Source organism: Malurus melanocephalus, unplaced genomic scaffold (genome assembly GCF_030028575.1).
Source record: "Malurus melanocephalus ecotype Western Australia unplaced genomic scaffold, MMel_1.1 scaffold_84, whole genome shotgun sequence".
Classification (NCBI taxonomy): domain Eukaryota; kingdom Metazoa; phylum Chordata; class Aves; order Passeriformes; family Maluridae; genus Malurus; species Malurus melanocephalus.
The window spans coordinates 636,779-655,064 of NW_026623316.1; the positions used below are offsets into that span (position 1 = coordinate 636,779).

At 38.9% G+C, this 18,286-nt stretch overlaps 2 protein-coding genes across 4 annotated transcripts in view; both read left to right on the forward strand.

The window, feature by feature from the left end:
• Window positions 1–1,756, forward strand: part of SNX2 (sorting nexin 2) — a 30,588-nt gene extending 28,832 nt beyond the window's left edge. Inside the window, exons 13-15 of one of the 2 annotated variants that reach the window (XM_057367752.1) lie at window positions 275–355; window positions 463–534; window positions 1,305–1,755. In XM_057367752.1, the coding sequence (XP_057223735.1) occupies window positions 275–355; window positions 463–534; window positions 1,305–1,355 (204 nt within the window). In that variant the 3' untranslated portion in view covers window positions 1,356–1,755. Of the gene's footprint in view, window positions 1–274; window positions 356–462; window positions 535–1,304 lie in introns of both variants that reach the window. The other variant, XM_057367754.1, reaches the window with a different exon arrangement.
• Window positions 1,757–8,350: 6,594 nt separating this feature from the next.
• The window catches only part of SNX24 (sorting nexin 24), an 86,863-nt gene continuing 76,927 nt past the window's right edge, over window positions 8,351–18,286 (forward strand). The window contains exon 1 of one of the 2 annotated variants that reach the window (XM_057367756.1): window positions 8,351–8,471. In XM_057367756.1, the coding sequence (XP_057223739.1) occupies window positions 8,412–8,471 (60 nt within the window). In that variant the 5' untranslated portion in view covers window positions 8,351–8,411. Of the gene's footprint in view, window positions 8,477–18,286 lie in introns of both variants that reach the window. The other variant, XM_057367757.1, reaches the window with a different exon arrangement.

An 18,286-nucleotide genomic window follows, 5' to 3' on the forward strand; every position in this document is an offset into this window, starting at 1 on the left:
TGTTATCAAGTGTTCTTAATAGCAGTACTAAGATATATGTACATTTTTTTACAGATAATATTGCCTTAAAGATACCTTTGTTATAATTGATTTGATGACATCCTATAACACAAACTTGAAATTGTTATTGTAAGATTTTYTTTTAAATATGCCAGAAAAATCAAATAGGTCCTTTTAACTCTTAAGTGACTATCAGTATACTAAAAAAGTTCAGATATTGGTAGACAGCATGGACAACACAAAATCTTACCTCTGTATGTCTTTCCTTTGCCAGTGGGAGACAAAAGTTCAGCAAGGGGAAAAAGATTTTGAACAGATCTCCAAAACCATTCGCAAGGAAGTGGGAAGATTTGAGGCATGTATAATTTTGTCCAAGTAAATGACAGTTCTACTGTAGAAAATACTGACATACCAAGTAAAATTTGTTAAAAGGTTAATATGCCATAATTTATTTATTAACAGAAGGAACGAGTGAAAGACTTTAAAACTGTAATTATCGAGTACTTAGAGTCGTTAGTGCAAACACAACAGCAGGTAAGATAAATTTTAAGTTTTGTACAAGTTAATATTTAATGCATTTTGTATTAGGTTGTTTAGAAAAAGGTAGGCTTTAAGCACAGCAGTTACTAAAACATTAGGAGCTACTAGTATGTATTGTATTGGAGAATAACATGATGATTGCCGTTTCCCAGCCCTTGCACAGTTGTAATTCAGGGAAGCAAGGGAGAAGCTCCCTTAGTGATATGGACAAGCAGAGGGTCATACCTTCTCAAACTGAGTTAGTACTTTCACTTAGAGATTGGAGTAAATTGTAATCAATACATACTTACACTCACTGAAAAGACTTCAATTTTTAAATTTTTATTGCTCTTTTTAAAGAGTACAAAATATTATTGAATGTTGGAAAGCATTTAAACAGTTTCCAATGTCTGAGAAGTAGGTGTCATTACCCGAAAAGTCTCTGGGTTCTTTCTTCTGTTCATTCCAGGAATATAATCCTCCAACTTTGTTTAATTTAAAAACCAAAACCCCCAGTATCCTTACAGATAAGTGACTGCTGTTTAAAAAAAAAAATCAGTATAATTATATTCTGTAGCATTGTGTTCAACATATGGTATCTAGAGATATGAGCAGATTTGTATATTTATTACTTGTTTTTTCTTGAATTATATAAAAATATGAATGAATAAGTACCTGTGTTCTTACGTTGTCTGGTGGAAGCAAGTTTACTGCTAGAGGAAGTAGATATGTGCTGTGTTTTCCAATATTTAGTACTTAATGAACGATTTTCCCTTCTTTTCAAGCTAATAAAATACTGGGAGGCATTCCTACCTGAAGCCAAAGCCATTGCCTAAAAGAAGACAATTCCAAATGGATTCTGGATGTTTGTCCTGGATAACTAAATTCCACAGTGAAATAAATCACTTTAAATCATCCAAATAAACCACTATATATTTTACGAATTAACATGTGGCTTTTTTTATATACCACAGCATTTTATTAACAAGCTGCATGTCCTGACCCTCTTTGAAGTGGACTGTGGCATGATGTTCTGCAATACATTGCTGAATTGAACACTATTGTGTCTTAATACTTGCACTAAAATGTGCACTGCAAGGCCAGAAAGCTGATATTTTTGTTCTTTAAAACACAATGTTCTGTAGTATGTTTACCTGATCTTTATGAAACAAATTTAATTGCATTGATTAATGTTCACTCTAACATTCCTGTAAAAAATCATGTTTTTGTGATTACAATAATAAAGGGATGTACCTTGTGAAACATTAAACACTCTGGGTTTGTGTCTGTAGATACTTACTGGTGTTCTTAGGAGTACTGTTTAGGACAAATTGAGATGTATCCAGGCCAAAACCAACATTTAGTAAAGAGTGCTGGAGATGGTATTAAAGATCCACAAACAGTTCTCTGTGGTAAACTGYTATGGTTTTTAATTCTGAATCTCTTCATTACAGGTGTTCTTTTCTCTTGAATTTTTCACTGCCTTGGCAAAGTCTACTGTGTTAGTATTCATAGGGTCAAAAGACTGATGCTTGGGCAACAGACGGATGTAAACTGAAATCTCCTTCAAGTATTTATAAAACCTCTGCAGAGTTAAAATTACCTGTCTGGTCAAATAATGATGTCCTACTGCACTGATACATTATGCCAATTGTATTCACAATTGTGTCAGGATACAAAAATAAAAAAAAAATTGCAGTAATTCTGGTAAGTGGTGAGGAAGAAAAGTGGGTAATTCAGCTGAGTGCATGTTAATTGTGACAGCTAGCATTCTATTTGGATTTTCTTAAGTAGAAAACACATTTGAAGGGACTGGTTATACCTTTGCAAGAAACAGATCAGATAAATATTTTTCTGAAATACATAATATTAATGTAGGGTGTCTGTTCTGTCATTTTAATCATATACTGGGTTTGATGTATTAGTATCATGGAAGGTATTGATGTTGACAAATTTTAGGCAAATACTAATCATATAAAAAAACAAGAGAAGCTGCTGATCTCAGCTAATCATAAGACTGCAGGATAAGCCCATTAATTTGCATTGTTTGGGGTCAAATATAAAGAAGCGCATAATACAATTTCTGAATGGAATGGAAACCTCAATTCAACTGGAAGGTCACAATCTATTTTTACAACAAAGGTTAGTGTAAATCGTTACAAATTGGTGCTTCCTGTTTCTCTTGACTCAGTATTTCTAAGAGTTTTCAAGGAAACTGGAACAGAAAAAAAACCCACCAAAATTTATTAAGCCTTAATCAAGCATCTTTTTAAATGGTTGAATGCTAAAATCTTAACCTGGTAATACCTAATACATAAGTGTTTGTTCAGTCATTGTTCAAAACTGCCTTTTGAAAAGCTCAAGTATGCAGGAGGTGTATGATGAAGAAACTAGTGTAGGCATAATATGTTAAGTGTTACAACATACTTAACATTGGCTTACTTGGTGCTAATGAAAATCTACTAGCAGCTCAATATTGAACTTCAGATACGTACCACTAAGACTGAAAGTGGTATTTCCAGAATTAGAAGACTCAGTTTAGACATGCAGAGGTCAAAATGGGTCAGCATATCCTTCCRTGATCTTTTTGTACAAGTCCTTTGTCCAGCTTTCTTAGCTGTTTCTTGATCTCTTTTTGATTCTATAAGGTTAGAATTCATTTGAATGATGTGAGAAGAGAATGCGAAAGAGCTTTCATGTGTGTCTGCTAGCAAGGAGTAGTGTGACTGTCTATACCAGAGAACTGAAAACAAGAATGAATTGTGTAAGTTTTTTCTTAAAACCAGAAGCCATTTGGGGAACAAAAGGATAATGGCATTTCTGGAGTTCTGCATTGGCTGCTAATACAAGTAATATAGGGTCTTTTGTGCATTACAAGGTTATCTTGAACAGAGGATTCACATCATCTGTCACATTTGGCTAGCATAGAACAGTCAGTTTTTCAAGGAGCTGTTTATGACCCTGAGATTGGCTTCCTTGGCTGATAACGCCAGGGTTGTGGGTTCAATCCCCAGATGAGCCATTCATTGAAGAGCTGTACTTGATCTTTGTGGGTTCCTTTCAACTCAGAATATTCTGTGATCTGGAAATTTGTTTTGCTTATGTTTCCCTGTATTATGAGGATTGTAGGTTTGATTACTGTCTTTCATAGTACAATTAACATGCATATTAGCAGAAGTTTGTCAAACCAAGTGAATGGAGATATTGCTGAACTCTTTCCTCTGTGGAGCTCAGTACTAGATATCCTACTAAATTTAGGTGGTATTTTTCATTAAAACTGCAAGCCAATGTACTACTGAAGAATCAGTAGCATAAACAAAAAGTAAATATTTGAAAAATTATGAACTCCATTTGTAATACTGTATGCAAGCCTAGGTTCAATTGAATTCTAGTTTACCTTTTAGGTTAAAATGCAGATGCTTGCAACAATTCAGAATCATCCACATTCTATTCATCATGTCCATTGTCCTTTTTACGTTAAGATATATATGACACAAAGTGGCTTAAATTGAAGATGTTATTTCTTTCTTAAACTGATGTTCAGTGTACAATAAGTCTCTGATTCTTTAATCATTGTCTGGTTTAAAACAGGATATTCTCCTTCCCTAACAATTATTTCTTCTTCTACCTCTCCTGAGTTAACTTCCCTCTGAAAGACTCATATGGGGGTTTGTTTCAGCATCTGTGAAGTTCATGCCCCAAATGTGTCAGTTTCTTTCAAATTGTGGAGATGAGCTGTGGGCTGGTGAATCCTGTGCATTTAAGTGAACAGCCAACATCCAGTAAAATTATGTGTACAATGAAATCATTGTCCTAAGGAAGAAAAAATAGGAAAAAAAATCCCAAACCTTTATATTTTTGTCTCTCTTTCCATTTAAGATTAGAGCAGGCTGTGTAATAAACTTAATTTGTGAGAAAATATGAGTTCATTGCAAACATGAGGAAAAAAAGGCAGTAGTTTAAGAGGTGAGATTCTGAATTTTCAGGTTGTTCAGAATGTTACTTGTTACCAGCTAAGACAATTCTTTCCTTTTTTTAAAATTCTTGTCTTCCATAGTTGAATCAATGGTGAACTTGCTAGTAATCTTTTGACTTCACTGGTGAAGTCGTTCCTTCTTAGTTTTCATCCCAGATCAATGAAGAAATGATTAACAAAGGAAAGGGGTATAAAAGAATGCAAATCTTTTTTCTGTCATTAAGAAAGAAGAGTACACAAAGCAACTTAGGCAGAGCCCTCCTAGCAGGATATTTGTAGAGTAAAAGAAATATGCAGTGAAAATGGAAGGTCAGGAAAAGACTAGGGATAAACCATGTATCTATGGTAAATTTTGCAAGTTGACTTTAAAACAGGTTTTGTTGAAACTGAAAAACTGACAAACTTAGATTCTGATCTAATTATGGACTGTCCTTTTTTTATCTGGCCTCTTGTTTTGATGTGTGTTTTACTTATCACTTTGATTCAAATTTTTATATGGGTTTCTTTACTTACTTCTATTCTGGAAACTAGCCATTCAGAAAGTCCTTGAATCATGAGAATTAGTGGAAAGTGATCTTTCAGATTTGCCTCATTCATTTTACTCTCATTCTAACATGTTGAATGCTAAATTCCCTCTCCCTGCATGAGGAATTGCACAGTGACTATTTCAGGAAAAAAGAAACAGAGAAGTGGCCAAAGGGGCAGAGTGATGATTCCTAGTTTCTGTAATCATGGAAGGTTAAGGTAGAATCTGCTGTCAGGCAACAGTTACAGCTGGAGGGAGTATAGTATTAATTTATTTCACATGCTGTATCAAGGACATTTAAGAATATAACCCAAGATAATGATACCTGTAACAACACCCAACACTGAAGACCAATACTTGTATTTCTTGGAGTACCTTTGAGAGCCTGCAAAACAAATGAATTTGAAGACGGTCTGTCACTCTTACCAGTAGAATTCAACCATTTTACAGTTTTGCTTTTAAGATTACTAACATTATTTTAATATGTGTTACATCAGTTCAAGTCAAGCTACATTTGAAATATATTCTTGCTTTATTGTTTGTGTGAAGCATTGCAACATTTGTGCAGTTAGCTTTCAAAGACTAGAATCCTGGATGGTTTTTAACGTATTTGGATAGTGTTCTATGAACTAATGTTCCTTAAATTTTTGATCCTCAGTGTATTAGACAGAAAGACGATCCTTGTCCAGCCAGCCATGGGAAGAAATCCTTTTTTTTTTCTTCAGATCTAACTTTAAAGATTAGCCAACTAATGATGATATATTGTGTAAATTAAGTATTTAACATTCCAAAACATATTGACGTATTTGAATTCAGCTCACCATGTAATCTTCCTTGTTCCTCTTGGCTGATGCACAGTCAAAAGTTCCATTATATTGTATTGAATTTGAAACTAAATTAATGTCTAAAACTTTCCTTTGTTAATAAGTTATATGATATTAAGGAGAAAAGTAGCTTTCTGAAAATATTGCTTATTTGGTTGCAAATAACCTCAAATAATGCTCCTGTGAAATTCTTCTACTGTCTTATCATCAGCGTAAATGCATTATGGCAAAAATGGTGTCCTGAGTTATCCCTCTGTTTTATATTGGGGGAAGAGCAGAAATTAAGCCTAAAGATTGGATTCTTAACCAGAAAGTAATAATAGCATGGTGATTATTTAGCATACCCACATTTACTAGAGTGATGAGACTATTATTATATAGCTAGTCTTTCCTTGGGATTATTATAATGTCTTTATCAGAGGGTGCTTTTTTGGGAATGGAATTTTGTACATGCCTTTCAGTCCAAGGACGTGGTGGAGAGCACACAGGGGTTGGAAACACAGCTCTGGTCACTACTACCACAGAGTGAAGTTGGGACTGTCCTGCTGGTTGCCAGCAGTTCGGGACACCTGGCCCAAGGGCAGTGTTGCGCAGAAACAGATGACTGAGGAACTATCTGGCTTTGATTTCAAGTAATTTAAAAGAATTTTGGTTTGTTACTTCGCTTTTATTTAGCAAAGTAAACTAGTTTGCTTTAGCTTTCTTGGGTTAAGTCAAATGATGTCTATTTTTTATTGGATCCTTCAAGGTCACAGAATTTTGCATAGAACAAAATACAATTAATTTACCTTTCAGTAAAATAAAGCCAAATGTAGGGAAAAAGAGTTGTCATGTTCCCCTTCACAGTGCCACTAATCTAGAAATAAACAAGTTATTTTCCAAAAGAAATTTCAAAAAGCACATAGCATAATAACAGAAATCTGAAAAATTTGGTTTCTATCCATTTTTGAGGTACGTTTTTATATTTAAATCTACTTACAYAAGATCAAACACTCTACTCATGGATTTATCATGGTAGCTACTCTCWAAAAGATCAGTGAGTATGTGAGGTTGTCCAGACTCACAGGTGAGTTTTAAGGTATGATCATGTAGTACAGTGGCAGTTTGTTGTCATTTTGCATTGCTTCCAAATAGTTTGAACCTTGGAGTTAGCAAATTTGTGTGAGGTCGAAACATTTGAGTGTGCAATCAGCATGGCATCCTAAATGCACTCAATATTACACCCATTTCTGCCACTATTGGCTCTATAAGCCATCAAAGCAGCTGCTTATTTTGGAGCGTCAGAAGAATTATTTAATTTCTGAAGTTTCTTTAAATTTCTTTAATTTTTGGCTAGAAAAAAAATGCACTTTGGTTTTCTCTGCTAAACAATAAAGTTGAGAAGTGGCTTTGTGGGAGCACATGCAATAGGCAAGTTTCCTCAGCACCGTCCCCCCCTCCCTTAATTTCATGTCTGTTCACAGCAGGCAGAAGGAAAGGTGCTGCATTTGTTTGTTGACCAACCTGGTCGTGGCAGAAGGCTGTGCTGCCATTCAATGGGACCTTGAAAAGCTGGAGAGTTGGGTGGTGAAAAACCATGTGAAGTTTAGTAATGGCATGCGTAGAGTGCTGCACCTGTGGAGGAATAACCCCAAGTACCAGCACAGGGGTTATTATATACCCCAAGTACCAGGGGCTGACCTAGTGGGGAGCAGCTCTGTGGAGAAGCACCTAGAAGTCTTTGTGGATGAAAGTTGATAATGAGCCAGCAGTGCCCTTGTAGCCAGAAGGGCCAATGATGTCCTGGCGTTCATTAGAAAGAATGTGGCCCGCAGGTCAAGGGAGCTCCAGGGATGCCACATCTAGAGTGTTGTATTCAATTCTAGTCTTGATCCAAAAAGACAAGGAGCTACTGAAGAGAGTCCAGTGGAGGCCATAAAGATGAGGAGGGATCTGGAGCATCTCTTAGAAAGAGAAAATRTGGGAGCTGGGCCTGTTTAGTCTGGAGAAGACAGAGAGAATCTCACCAATGCATACAAATATCTCAAAGGTGGGTTCCAAGAGGATGGTGCCAGACTCTTCAGTGGTGCCCAGTGATAGTATGAGGAGCAATGGCCACAAAATAGTACGCAAGAAATTCAACTTCAGCCTGAGGAAGAGCATTACACTGAGTGGCAGAGCACTAGAACAGGCTGCCCGAGGAGGGCCTGGAGTCTCTCTCTCTCAAAACCCTTCTGGATGTGTTCCTGTATGATTTGCTCTAGATGTCCCTGCCTTGGCATGGGCTTGGTCCGGGTGATCTCCAGAGACCCATTGCAACCCTAGCAATTCTGTGATTCAGGTTTGAGCTGCGGTGTGAATTTAGGACAGGATAAATCGATCCCTTTGGAAGTGAATGTTTTCCCTCGCCTCGGTTCCGCAGTAGCGCTGCAGCTCCGTTTGTCCCAAAGTCACCCTGTCCACCCCCGTCGGTGTCGAACCCGGGACCCCGCGGGGCRCCGAGCCTGGGGCCCGCCCCGCCACGTGACTGGCATCACGTGACCGTGGCGCCGATGGCGGCGGCGCCGCCGCGCTGAGGGGAGCCGGCATGGAGGTGTTCATCCCGTCCTTCCGATACGAGGAGAGCGAGCTGGAGCGGGGATACACGGTGAGGTGCGCCTGGGCGGGGCACGCCCGCGTCTCGGGGCGGCCGTGTGGCGGCGGCGAGCAGGGGCTGCGCTGGGGCACCGGGCAGGCATCAGCGTACCGGGGCCGTCCTGCCCTCCGTGCCCGGGCCAGCCATGACCTGCCCTTCTCTGCCCAGCCTTGCCCTGACCAGCGCAGCCCGACCTTGCCCTGCCGGCCCTGTCAGGCCCTGCCCAGCCTTGACCTGTTCTCCCCATCYCTGCCCTGCCCAGCTCAGCCCCTGTCCATCCCTGTCCTGTGCAGCCAACCCAGCCTTGCTCTGTGCGTGCCATTCCTGCCCTCCCTGTCCAGTCCAGCCTTTCCATGCCCATCCCTGCCCTGCTTCTCTCGGCCCAGGAAGGGTGGTCTGAGCCCGTCAGGCACCTCCTGCCCCACACCAGCTCTGTTTTGCGGGCAGCRGCGGCTGGTGCGGCGTCACCAGCAAGGAGGGACGGGCAGCTGCACCCTTGCCACTCGGCTCTGCTGGCAGAGGCGCATGCTGGATCCAGTCTGGGCTGGGAAAAACAGAAGCTGGAGTGAGTTGAGTGRAGGGCCAAACACGGTGAAARGACTGGAGTATCTTCTGCGTGTKGGAGGCTSAGAGAGCTGGGACTGCTTGTCCTGGAGAGAAGGGCTGRGGGCATCTCTTCAATGAGGGGTTCTGAACAGAAAAGATGGGGGGACTGGGCTCCTTGTGGGAGTGCCCAGTGAGAGGAGAGTGGGCAAACATCAGAGCACAGGGAACCAAGACAAGAGTGATATTTCTTTCATGAGGTGGTCAAGCACTGGCATAGATTGCCCAGAGGACTGTGAGGTCTCTATCCTTGCGGGTKCTCAAAACCTGCCTGGACACTGTCCTGAGTAGTCTGCTGTGCAGTTGACCATCCTTGAACAGGCAAGTTAGTCTGCACAGTTTTTAGAGATCCTTTTTGTTCTCAGTAGTTTTCTCATCCCACAAAACTGTTGGACTGTGATGCTTTCATCATCTGAAAGTGGGTATTCAAGGCTTGCTTCTTTTATTAAATATATTCACTCAGTAGCTCAGACCTGTTAAAAAACACAAAAAGAATCCTGTAGAATTTCTAGAAGATTAGTCCATGTACGCATAGTTCCAGGAAGCAAGTTCATCTTCCTGATGCTGAATGCTGTATATTATTCAGTCCTCACTACTAGCAAGTGTTTGCAAGCCTTGCAAAAGGTAAACCACTTTAGATGCATTGATGTGGGAGTGTAAAAGCATTAATATTTCRGGCCTCTTGGGTGAACCTAAATGTAAGTGACTCCCTACAATACATCTGTGTGATTTTGGGGACTTGGCTTTCAAACATTTTGACTGAGTGTGATTACAACAGCACAGACTGATCCCACCATGTCCTGTTTGAGGAGGTTAGTTGAAATGACAGAATGATTTCTAAGATGTTCATATCATACAAATAGGATTTTTCATAGTAATATTTATTTTTAGTATTTGTTTTTAGTGTTTTTCTATTTCTTTAAATATAAACCTGCTATCTACAGGTTGCATTTTTTTAAATTTCATTATTGTTAAGCTATGTAAGCTTCAGAGAAATCAGAAATGAAACTGTATGTTTGTAGARCAAACTTTCAAGAAAGTGATTCTGAGAGTGAACATGTTCTGTTTCAACACTGTTGATTGTTACAGCACTTTTCCTCTTGTGTCCTTTAGTGCTGATGAGTCAGTCTTGTGGAACTGAAAGTTGCTGTAGTTTGGTAGATTKTGGTAGTTTTTACAGCATGATTATTTTTCCATTCCAGTCAGATGASGGGATACTCTACTACATCCCATGCTTTATCCTGACCATGAAACCACGAGAAAACATAGCTACAGTTTGCCTGGGTCAGGCATTCTTGTTGGAGAGGATATGGAAAACTGTTCTGATAATAACATTGTGTTTCTCCTTTATGTTTTAAAGAGCTTATGGGCTATGCATGAGGAAGACTTATGACAATGTAATTGTCAATTTTTCGTAATATTAAATAATTTACATAAATATTGTTCCAAGTTCAGAAATTCAAAGGGGTACACTATACGTCCTCCTTCCAGCCAAACTGTGGTTAATGAAAGCTTACCATTGCTCTGTACCAGCTGTGTATATCCTTGTAGACAGATATTTACTGTACATATTTAAAATAGAAATTATTTTGCTTTCAGCAACAAGGTGATTTCACTTGGATGGTTGGAACTTGTGAATGTTTCTGTGTCCACACCACATCAGCTCTCATTCTTGTGGGGGTTAACACTCAGGAGGTGTGGATTTGGAAGTCTTTATGATCAAGTAGATATTTCACCAGTTCTCTGCCGTCTATATCTGATGAATTAGAAAAGTTAAGTGGAGTAAGTGACRCTGTGAACTATTATCTCTTTGAAATGTAACTTTCAGTTAAACAGGATGTGGGTCCAATCCTGGACAAATGCAGTCAGAGTGAAGTATGGGGTTTTTATATGAAATTATATAGGCAAATCAATTTAAGTTAGTTTTCACCATCAGCTTTAAGTATTAACATTTAAAACAGTTTGGTGATAACTGTGAAAGAAGATGTGCTCTCAGTGAACACTGCTGGCAAAATGGTAACAGTGGACAAGAAAAGGCTGAGCTACTTAACTTCTTTTGCTTCAATCTTCACTTTCAGTCTCTTTCCCCCCAATTCTTGAGTGGTTGGACTGCAAGGCAGGGAATGGGGAAGTAAATTACTTCCCCAATCTAAGAGATTATAAGGCTTATGAAGAACCTGAACATATTTAATTCTGTGGATCCTGATGAGATGCATGCCAGGGTCCTAAGGGAATTGGCTGATGTAGTTGCCAAGCTGCTGTCCATGATACTTGAAAAGTCTTGTGAAATTCCAGTGACTGGAAAAAGAGRGAATGCTGTACTCAGCTTTAAAGAGCATAAAAAGGAGGRTCCTTAGAACTACCTGTCTGTCAGCCTCACCTCTGTGCCTGGGAATATGATGAAACAGATCCTGCTAGAAGCTCTGCTCAGGCACGTGGAGGACAGGGAGATGATTTGAGACGGCCAGCGTGGCTGCACCGAAGGTGAGTCCTGCCCGACCAAGCTGGTGGCTTTCTGGGATGGAGTGACCACATCAGTAGGAAAGGGAAGGGCTACAGATGTCATTTAYCTGCACTTCAGTAAAGCCTTTGATATGGTCCGCTGTAACATCCTTCTCTCTAAACTGGAGAGATTTGCATTCTATTGGTCAACTGTTAGAAACACAAGGATTTGATTGGGTGGTCACATCCAGAGGGTGGGGATCRACAGCTCAGARTCCCAGTGGACAGCAGTGACAAGTGGTGCCACCAGGGATCTGTATGAGGATCAGTGTTATCTTCATTAATGACATAGACTAAAGGATCTAGTAACCCTCAGCAAATTTGCAGGTGACACCAAGCTGAGTGGTGTGGTGACACTTCTGAAGACAGGATGCCATACAGAGGGACCTGGACAAACTCCAGAAGTGTGTCTGTGAGAACTTCATGAGGTTCAACAAGGCCAAGTGCAAGGTGCTGCACCTGGGTTGAGATAACTCCTGATATCAATTCAGGCTGGGGATGAAGGGATGGGGAGCAGTCCTGCTAGAAGGATTTGGGGGTGCAGTGGGTGAGGGGCTGGACATGACCCAGCCATGGCACTGCCAGCCCAGAGAGCCAAACGTGTCCAGGGCTGCACCCAAAGCAGCGTGGGCAGCAGGGGAGGGRGGGGATTCTGCCTTTCTGCTCTGCTGAGACCCTACCTGGGAGGGGCCAGCTGCATCCAGCTCTGAAGACCCTGACACCAGAGGGACTGTTGGAGTGAGTCCAGATGAAGGCTACAAAAAATGGATTAGAGGGATGGAGCACCGTTGCTTACTTCTTTCAGTGAAGAAAGATTTAAGAGTGTTGGTGTGTTGAACCTGAAGAAGAGAGCGCTCCAGGGCTCCATTTTTACAGGATATAAACAGGGCTTTTAAGGAAGATGGGGACAAGCTTTTTAACAGGTCTTGTTGCAGTAGAACAAGAAGCAGTGCTTTTAAATTAAAAGAGGATAGATTCAAAGTAGATATAAGGAACACAATTTTTACCATGAAGGTGGTGGAAATGCTGCACAGGTTGCCCAGAGAGGTTTCAGATGGCCCATCCCTGGAAACATTCAAGGCCAGCTTGGATGGGGCCTTCAGCAACCTAATCTAGATTAAAATGTTCCTGTTCATTTTAAGAGGGGTGGATTAGATATGTAAAAGTCCCTTTAAAAGTCCCTTCCAGCCCCAACCAATTATGCGATTCTGATTACAGGAGTGCCACTTTACACAGCTGAGCTATTTATTGTTGTCTTTCTCACACGTGCTAACTTGCTCAAAATGAAAATGTTTTCTTGGACTGGAGCAGCTGGAACATGGAGCTATCAGAGTTTATGCAATCAATAGCAGAAAAAGATAATGGAAGCAGATAGGAGATTGCTGGTGTGTTGGCTGCCCACTAACCCAGTCACATGCCAGTGGCTTACAAAGGGTGCCTTCTACACTGTGACTGCTGGTGCTGTTGCAGAGAAATGTGAAATGAGAGACTGAAGGGAGAGTTTCTCCTCTCTGTAGTGGCTCTGGGTTGCAACCATAACATGGTTTCCTGTCATCTATGTGTTTCTGGTTCCTTATCTTTAGGAAGAGGAGAATCCAGTACACTGGGATGCAGACTACTGCTGTGTATTCTTACTTCCTGGAAAGAAAAGACACAAAAGAGATGTTTGTCATTTTCTTTGGGGGACTTCATTACCAACTTACTGGTTAGTTTTCAGCTTTCCCTTAAACCTGTTGCTTTAGATTATTTCCTTTTTCTCCCTGGTGTAGCTAGACAGCTCCTGGAAAGTGGAATGGGCAGAGATCCATCTGTTCTGGGGAGAAGGTGCAAATGACTTGCCATGGAAAGTGGAAACTTCTCTCTAACTTCAGATGGAAAACTACAGTGTAGTTTAGAAATAGAAATGGGGAATCTTCACCAGAGAGATTAAATATTAGGGAAATAAAGGATTAGAAGGAGAAATTTGGGAAAAATCTTACTATGCAATACTTGAGAATGGCTTCTTAAAGTAAATGAGAAACACAGTTCTTTCAAAAGTGTTTGTTTCAGAAGCTCAGCTTTACTAAAGCACTTTTCCTCTGATATAAAATCTTGGAAGTTTTTTTACCCCACCTCCCCCTGCCCCCCAAAAAATCCCAAGCAAAAACCCCAAAGTAAATTTGTACTTGTTCCAGTTCTGTTTGGAGTATATGTAAAATGATGAAACACAGAATATGGAAAATGTCAGTTTTGCTAGTGGACAATTAAATTTCATTGTCAGTTTAAATTGATGACACTAGCTTCTAAACTATTGAACCTGTGCTAATAAATGCAACAGTTGTTCATAATTTGGCAGTGAATGACCTTTAAATGTAGGAGCTTACTAAGGATGTCCCTAGAGAACAATTCAACTTCGAAATGACACCCACGTGTTCTTGTTGTCATTTAAATATGCTCCCTTTGTCAATAACAGAATAATAAATGCTAGTTAGATTTCTAATGTTGATTCAGATCCCAGGAAACTTACTGAATAAATTAGTGTACATTTGATTTATATTGACCAAAAAAATTTTACAGTGGTATGTTGCAGGTCAAGGTGACATACATTTAAATGTGTTGTAGAGCAGAGGTTATACTTGACTGACATAAGTGCTTACTGCATTTTTAATTAACACTTCCAATAGTACTCCCCAAATTGCTTCTGGAGTTGCAAATGTAGAAGTAAGATCTGGCATATAAGATCCTAAACTAATGTGGATTTTTTGAAAGTCCATAGGCTCTACCTCCATAGAAGCAGCTGTTTAATTACTAGGCTATACTTCTGTTTATGGAAGTGTAAAAGTACAAAGATCTTAAGTTTGGTATAGCTTATGGATTTTAGCATTCTTTGTTGTTACAATAAATGTACATAGAGTCAAAAAGGGAAGTTTTTAGTTGTTCTTCCATGAAGACTTAGAAGAAATCACAATAGCAAGTTATAAAGRGGTTATATTTATAAGTTTTGTAATTACCGAGCATGGAGAGAGTAATTATGAGCTTATGTAAAAAGATTTCAAAGTATTGCTGTTCTAGCCYTTTCACTTATTCTGGACTGTAAACTTGATAGTTTTAAAAATCTGAACWGATTTTGTGTGCCTTGTGTATGAAATCTGCCAGTGTGAAGACTACTTGCTTACCAGGCTGACTTTTATAGGCTCACCATGTATTAACCTGTGTCGCAAGTACTGTTGAAATCAGTGGTTCACCAGTTACTCCAAGTTCAAGGAAGTTAAACAGAACTATTAGATYTATTAGCTTTAATCTGATTTTTCTTACAGTCTCAATGTCTTCWTGGAGGGTCTTCAAATAACATGGTTGCTCTACAAGAGAATCAGAGTAGGCCTTTACAGATGCATTTCTCTCCTACAGGGATGGTGAAGATGGTAAAAGATAATTTCACAGATGTCATTGGTTGTGTAACGTTAGAAAAATGCTATTTTGATCATTGGTTTTGGTGCATTTGAAGTTCCAACGAAGGTGTAAGTGTTAGTGAGGGAAATGACCTTGATAATTTAGGCCGGATTTCTGTTACTAAGGATACTTTTTTTAAGGGGCATCTTGTCCATTTGTCAGCAGTGATGATTAAATTTCTTTCCTCCAGTCAGTTTTCCTGTTTGAACAGACTTTGTCAGTGATATGAAACTAACCACTTGGTATGCAGTGGGAACTTGAAGAGTATAAAGTAAGACACAAAGAATTTTGCAGTGGAGATGATGGCAGCTAAGGCAGGAGAAAAGGAAAAAGTACCTAGGAAAAGGTAAAACCAAAGTGAAAGTGACTGAAGTCAATGTGTACATAGCAATCATTTAGAGCTGTGGATAGATCAGACAGAGACACAGAGCTCTGGCAATCTCTTAATTACTTGAAGGGCCCCTGACTCACASAATCTTATTGGAAAGGGCCATGTAAGATTTTTCTGAACAGGAAATACCTTTTGCTTCATTTGTGGTGGGAAAGTTTACAGTTGGGTATAGAGGCAGCAGCATGAGTATCCGTTTTCCATTGAAAGACCAAAAATTGATACATTCTATCAGTACACCACAACTACAAAGCTTGCATTATCCATTCCACTCCCAGTATGTACTGGTTTGCAGTTTTAATGAAGAAGTTCAATTTTCAGAAAGCTTGGGGGTGGCAGGGCATTCRGACATGCATCACAATAAAGATATATTTGATTTTATCTTTGACAGGTATTGGTGACAAAATTTTGTAAATAATGTAATATTATCAGTGGAATTATTTCATTAGAGGATTCATGCTTAACCACTCCTGGTGTTGTTTCCAGATAACATCAAGTCATGATAACTGTAAAATGTTGTCAACAAAGATAGTGTTAAACATRTAAATTCTTCACTTGCCAGGAATGAAAGCACCAGGCTTTAAAATGCAACATGAGGGAAGATGTAATAGATTTCTCCATTTTTCTCACTGCAATGCAATTTTAATTGGTCTTTGAATTTTTAGTGCCTGATGTAATTCTTTCCAGGTTTAATTGAAAATTGGTCACTGTTMTTGTAACATTTATTAAGTTATCTTGGAATCTCAGTATATGATACCTAAGAGGTGCTTCTGTGTCAGTGCTTGGTGGGATAACTTCAGTGCTGCATTTGGGTACAGTGGAAAGAAATACTTCGTTAAGGTATTCACCATGAAAGTGTGCTAATGGAGGCTTTTGAGCTACCATATTCTGAATACTCTTATTGTCAGTAGCCATTATTTTCTTGTGTTTACAGGAATTATATGACTTTTTTGTATTGACTTTTCATTTTCAGTTTTCTGTAAGTCTGAAATTTTTGTTGCTTGGAGAAGGCTAAAATAGCATTTTGGAGAGCATTCTGCAAGAGGGTTTTGATGACAAAACAGAAGTGATTCCCTTTAAAAGTGACATTTTACTTTTAATAGGAAATGAAAGGAGATATGTATGTAGTCTATTAATAAATTTATTCTGAGATGTCCTGATGATGGAATCTTGCAGGTAGAACATGAACTCTTTCTGTGAACAGTCTTATTTTAATTATTATTTCAGACTATATAATTGTGTTGTGAATTTCACAATTCATTAACCAATAAATATGGTAGGGTTGGGTTTGTTGGGTYTGTTTTTTTTGTGACAAAGTATTTGGGACAGAACAGTGAGGTTTGGGTACTTATCAGCCATTGAAATAAGCTGACATAGGATACCAAGAGTAAGGAGCACCATGTCTATTCCAGATTTGAAACCAAGTATGTTTCTTCTCATTCCTCATCTGTTGGTGCAGTGAGAGCTCCACCTCCCGTTCAAAAAAACCTTCAGTTCTAAGACCATATAGATAGAAAGATGAGAAGATGATTTTCAATCTTCAATTTGACCTCAGCATAAGGTACTTTTACTACCGTAAGTAATTTATGAGAAGTGACAGCCAACTCTTCACTGCAACCTCCATTAGTATCTTATTTATTTAGATGTCACAGTGTTTGGGGTGCCAGTAAAGTCCAGAGCCTCTATGAGACAGTTATGGAATAATCTACATGGTACACTCTTGAAAGGGGTTGCCTACATTTGATAGTAGTCATTTGCCTTGTGCAATTGCGTTGTATATCCCAAAAGGTATTATTACTGTTTGAGTACATAATTCTTTAACAGAGTGAAAACAGTATAAAACTTTTAGGAAGTCTTCTCTGCCCCTAGGTTACCTTGAAAATGATAAGATAAGAATTATCAATCTTTGTTATTTTAGTCATTTATATTTCTTGTCTTTTCTGTTGGTGATTCATTTTTAAAAAATGAATCCCCTTTTTATACCAGAGCAGAAGGTATTCAAGTGATGCAGTTTCTTCAGATTGGCAAAGAATGAAATCTAAACCTTTCCTTGTAATCTTTTACAGAAGAACAAACAAAGTCAACAAACAAAGTCTTGATTAAGAAATTACTAAAATTGTTTGGCAAGTTTGCATTGATTACAATGCACTCCTTTTATGAAAAAAGACCATATGTGTTGAGAAACACATACTTCAGATATCTTCCTCTACTGGTTCCTCTACTTCTGAGTCTTGGCCCAGGGCTCTTTCTGTATAGATTCTCTTCTCTACTCTTATTGAGTAATCAGTCTCTTCCCAGGAACAGGACTCCCTGATCATGCATCTTCCTTGCAGTTGAGCTGTGATGGCAATTACAGTCTGACTTCCTTGTTTGTTTAAGATGTGGGGGGAGGGAGGGTGTCTACAGTTTAATAATAAATTAATGGACTMGTAAATTTATAGTAATGTCAGAGAATGTTATAAAAATATTTGCTTTGCCTTAAATATGTCAAGAAATGGATATTCAGGAAAAAAGTGCAAACCAACTTAGGATTTCAAAGTTGTGCTCTTACAGAATCAGAAAACATATTTGTCTATTATTTTTCCATTTTGTTCCAAATTCTGAGAAAAATTATATGCTGTGATAACATAYTCACAGTAAAACTTTAAAATGCTTCAGTCTTACAAGCAAGTTTGAGAACATTTGAAAACTGTTTTTTAATTAGAGATTCATTCTCCCACTAAAAGCCAAAGACCTCCCTTCTGGGTTTATGTTTTTGCAAAGGAGCATAAAAAGTCAGTAATTACTGAAAACATCTATTTTGGGGTTGCATAGAAAATGCCAAAGGCCCTCCTTTTCCTGAGTACTCGGAATGTGAATGTGATTGTATAGGAATAGAATCTTTKCACTACTTGCTCTGTTTGAC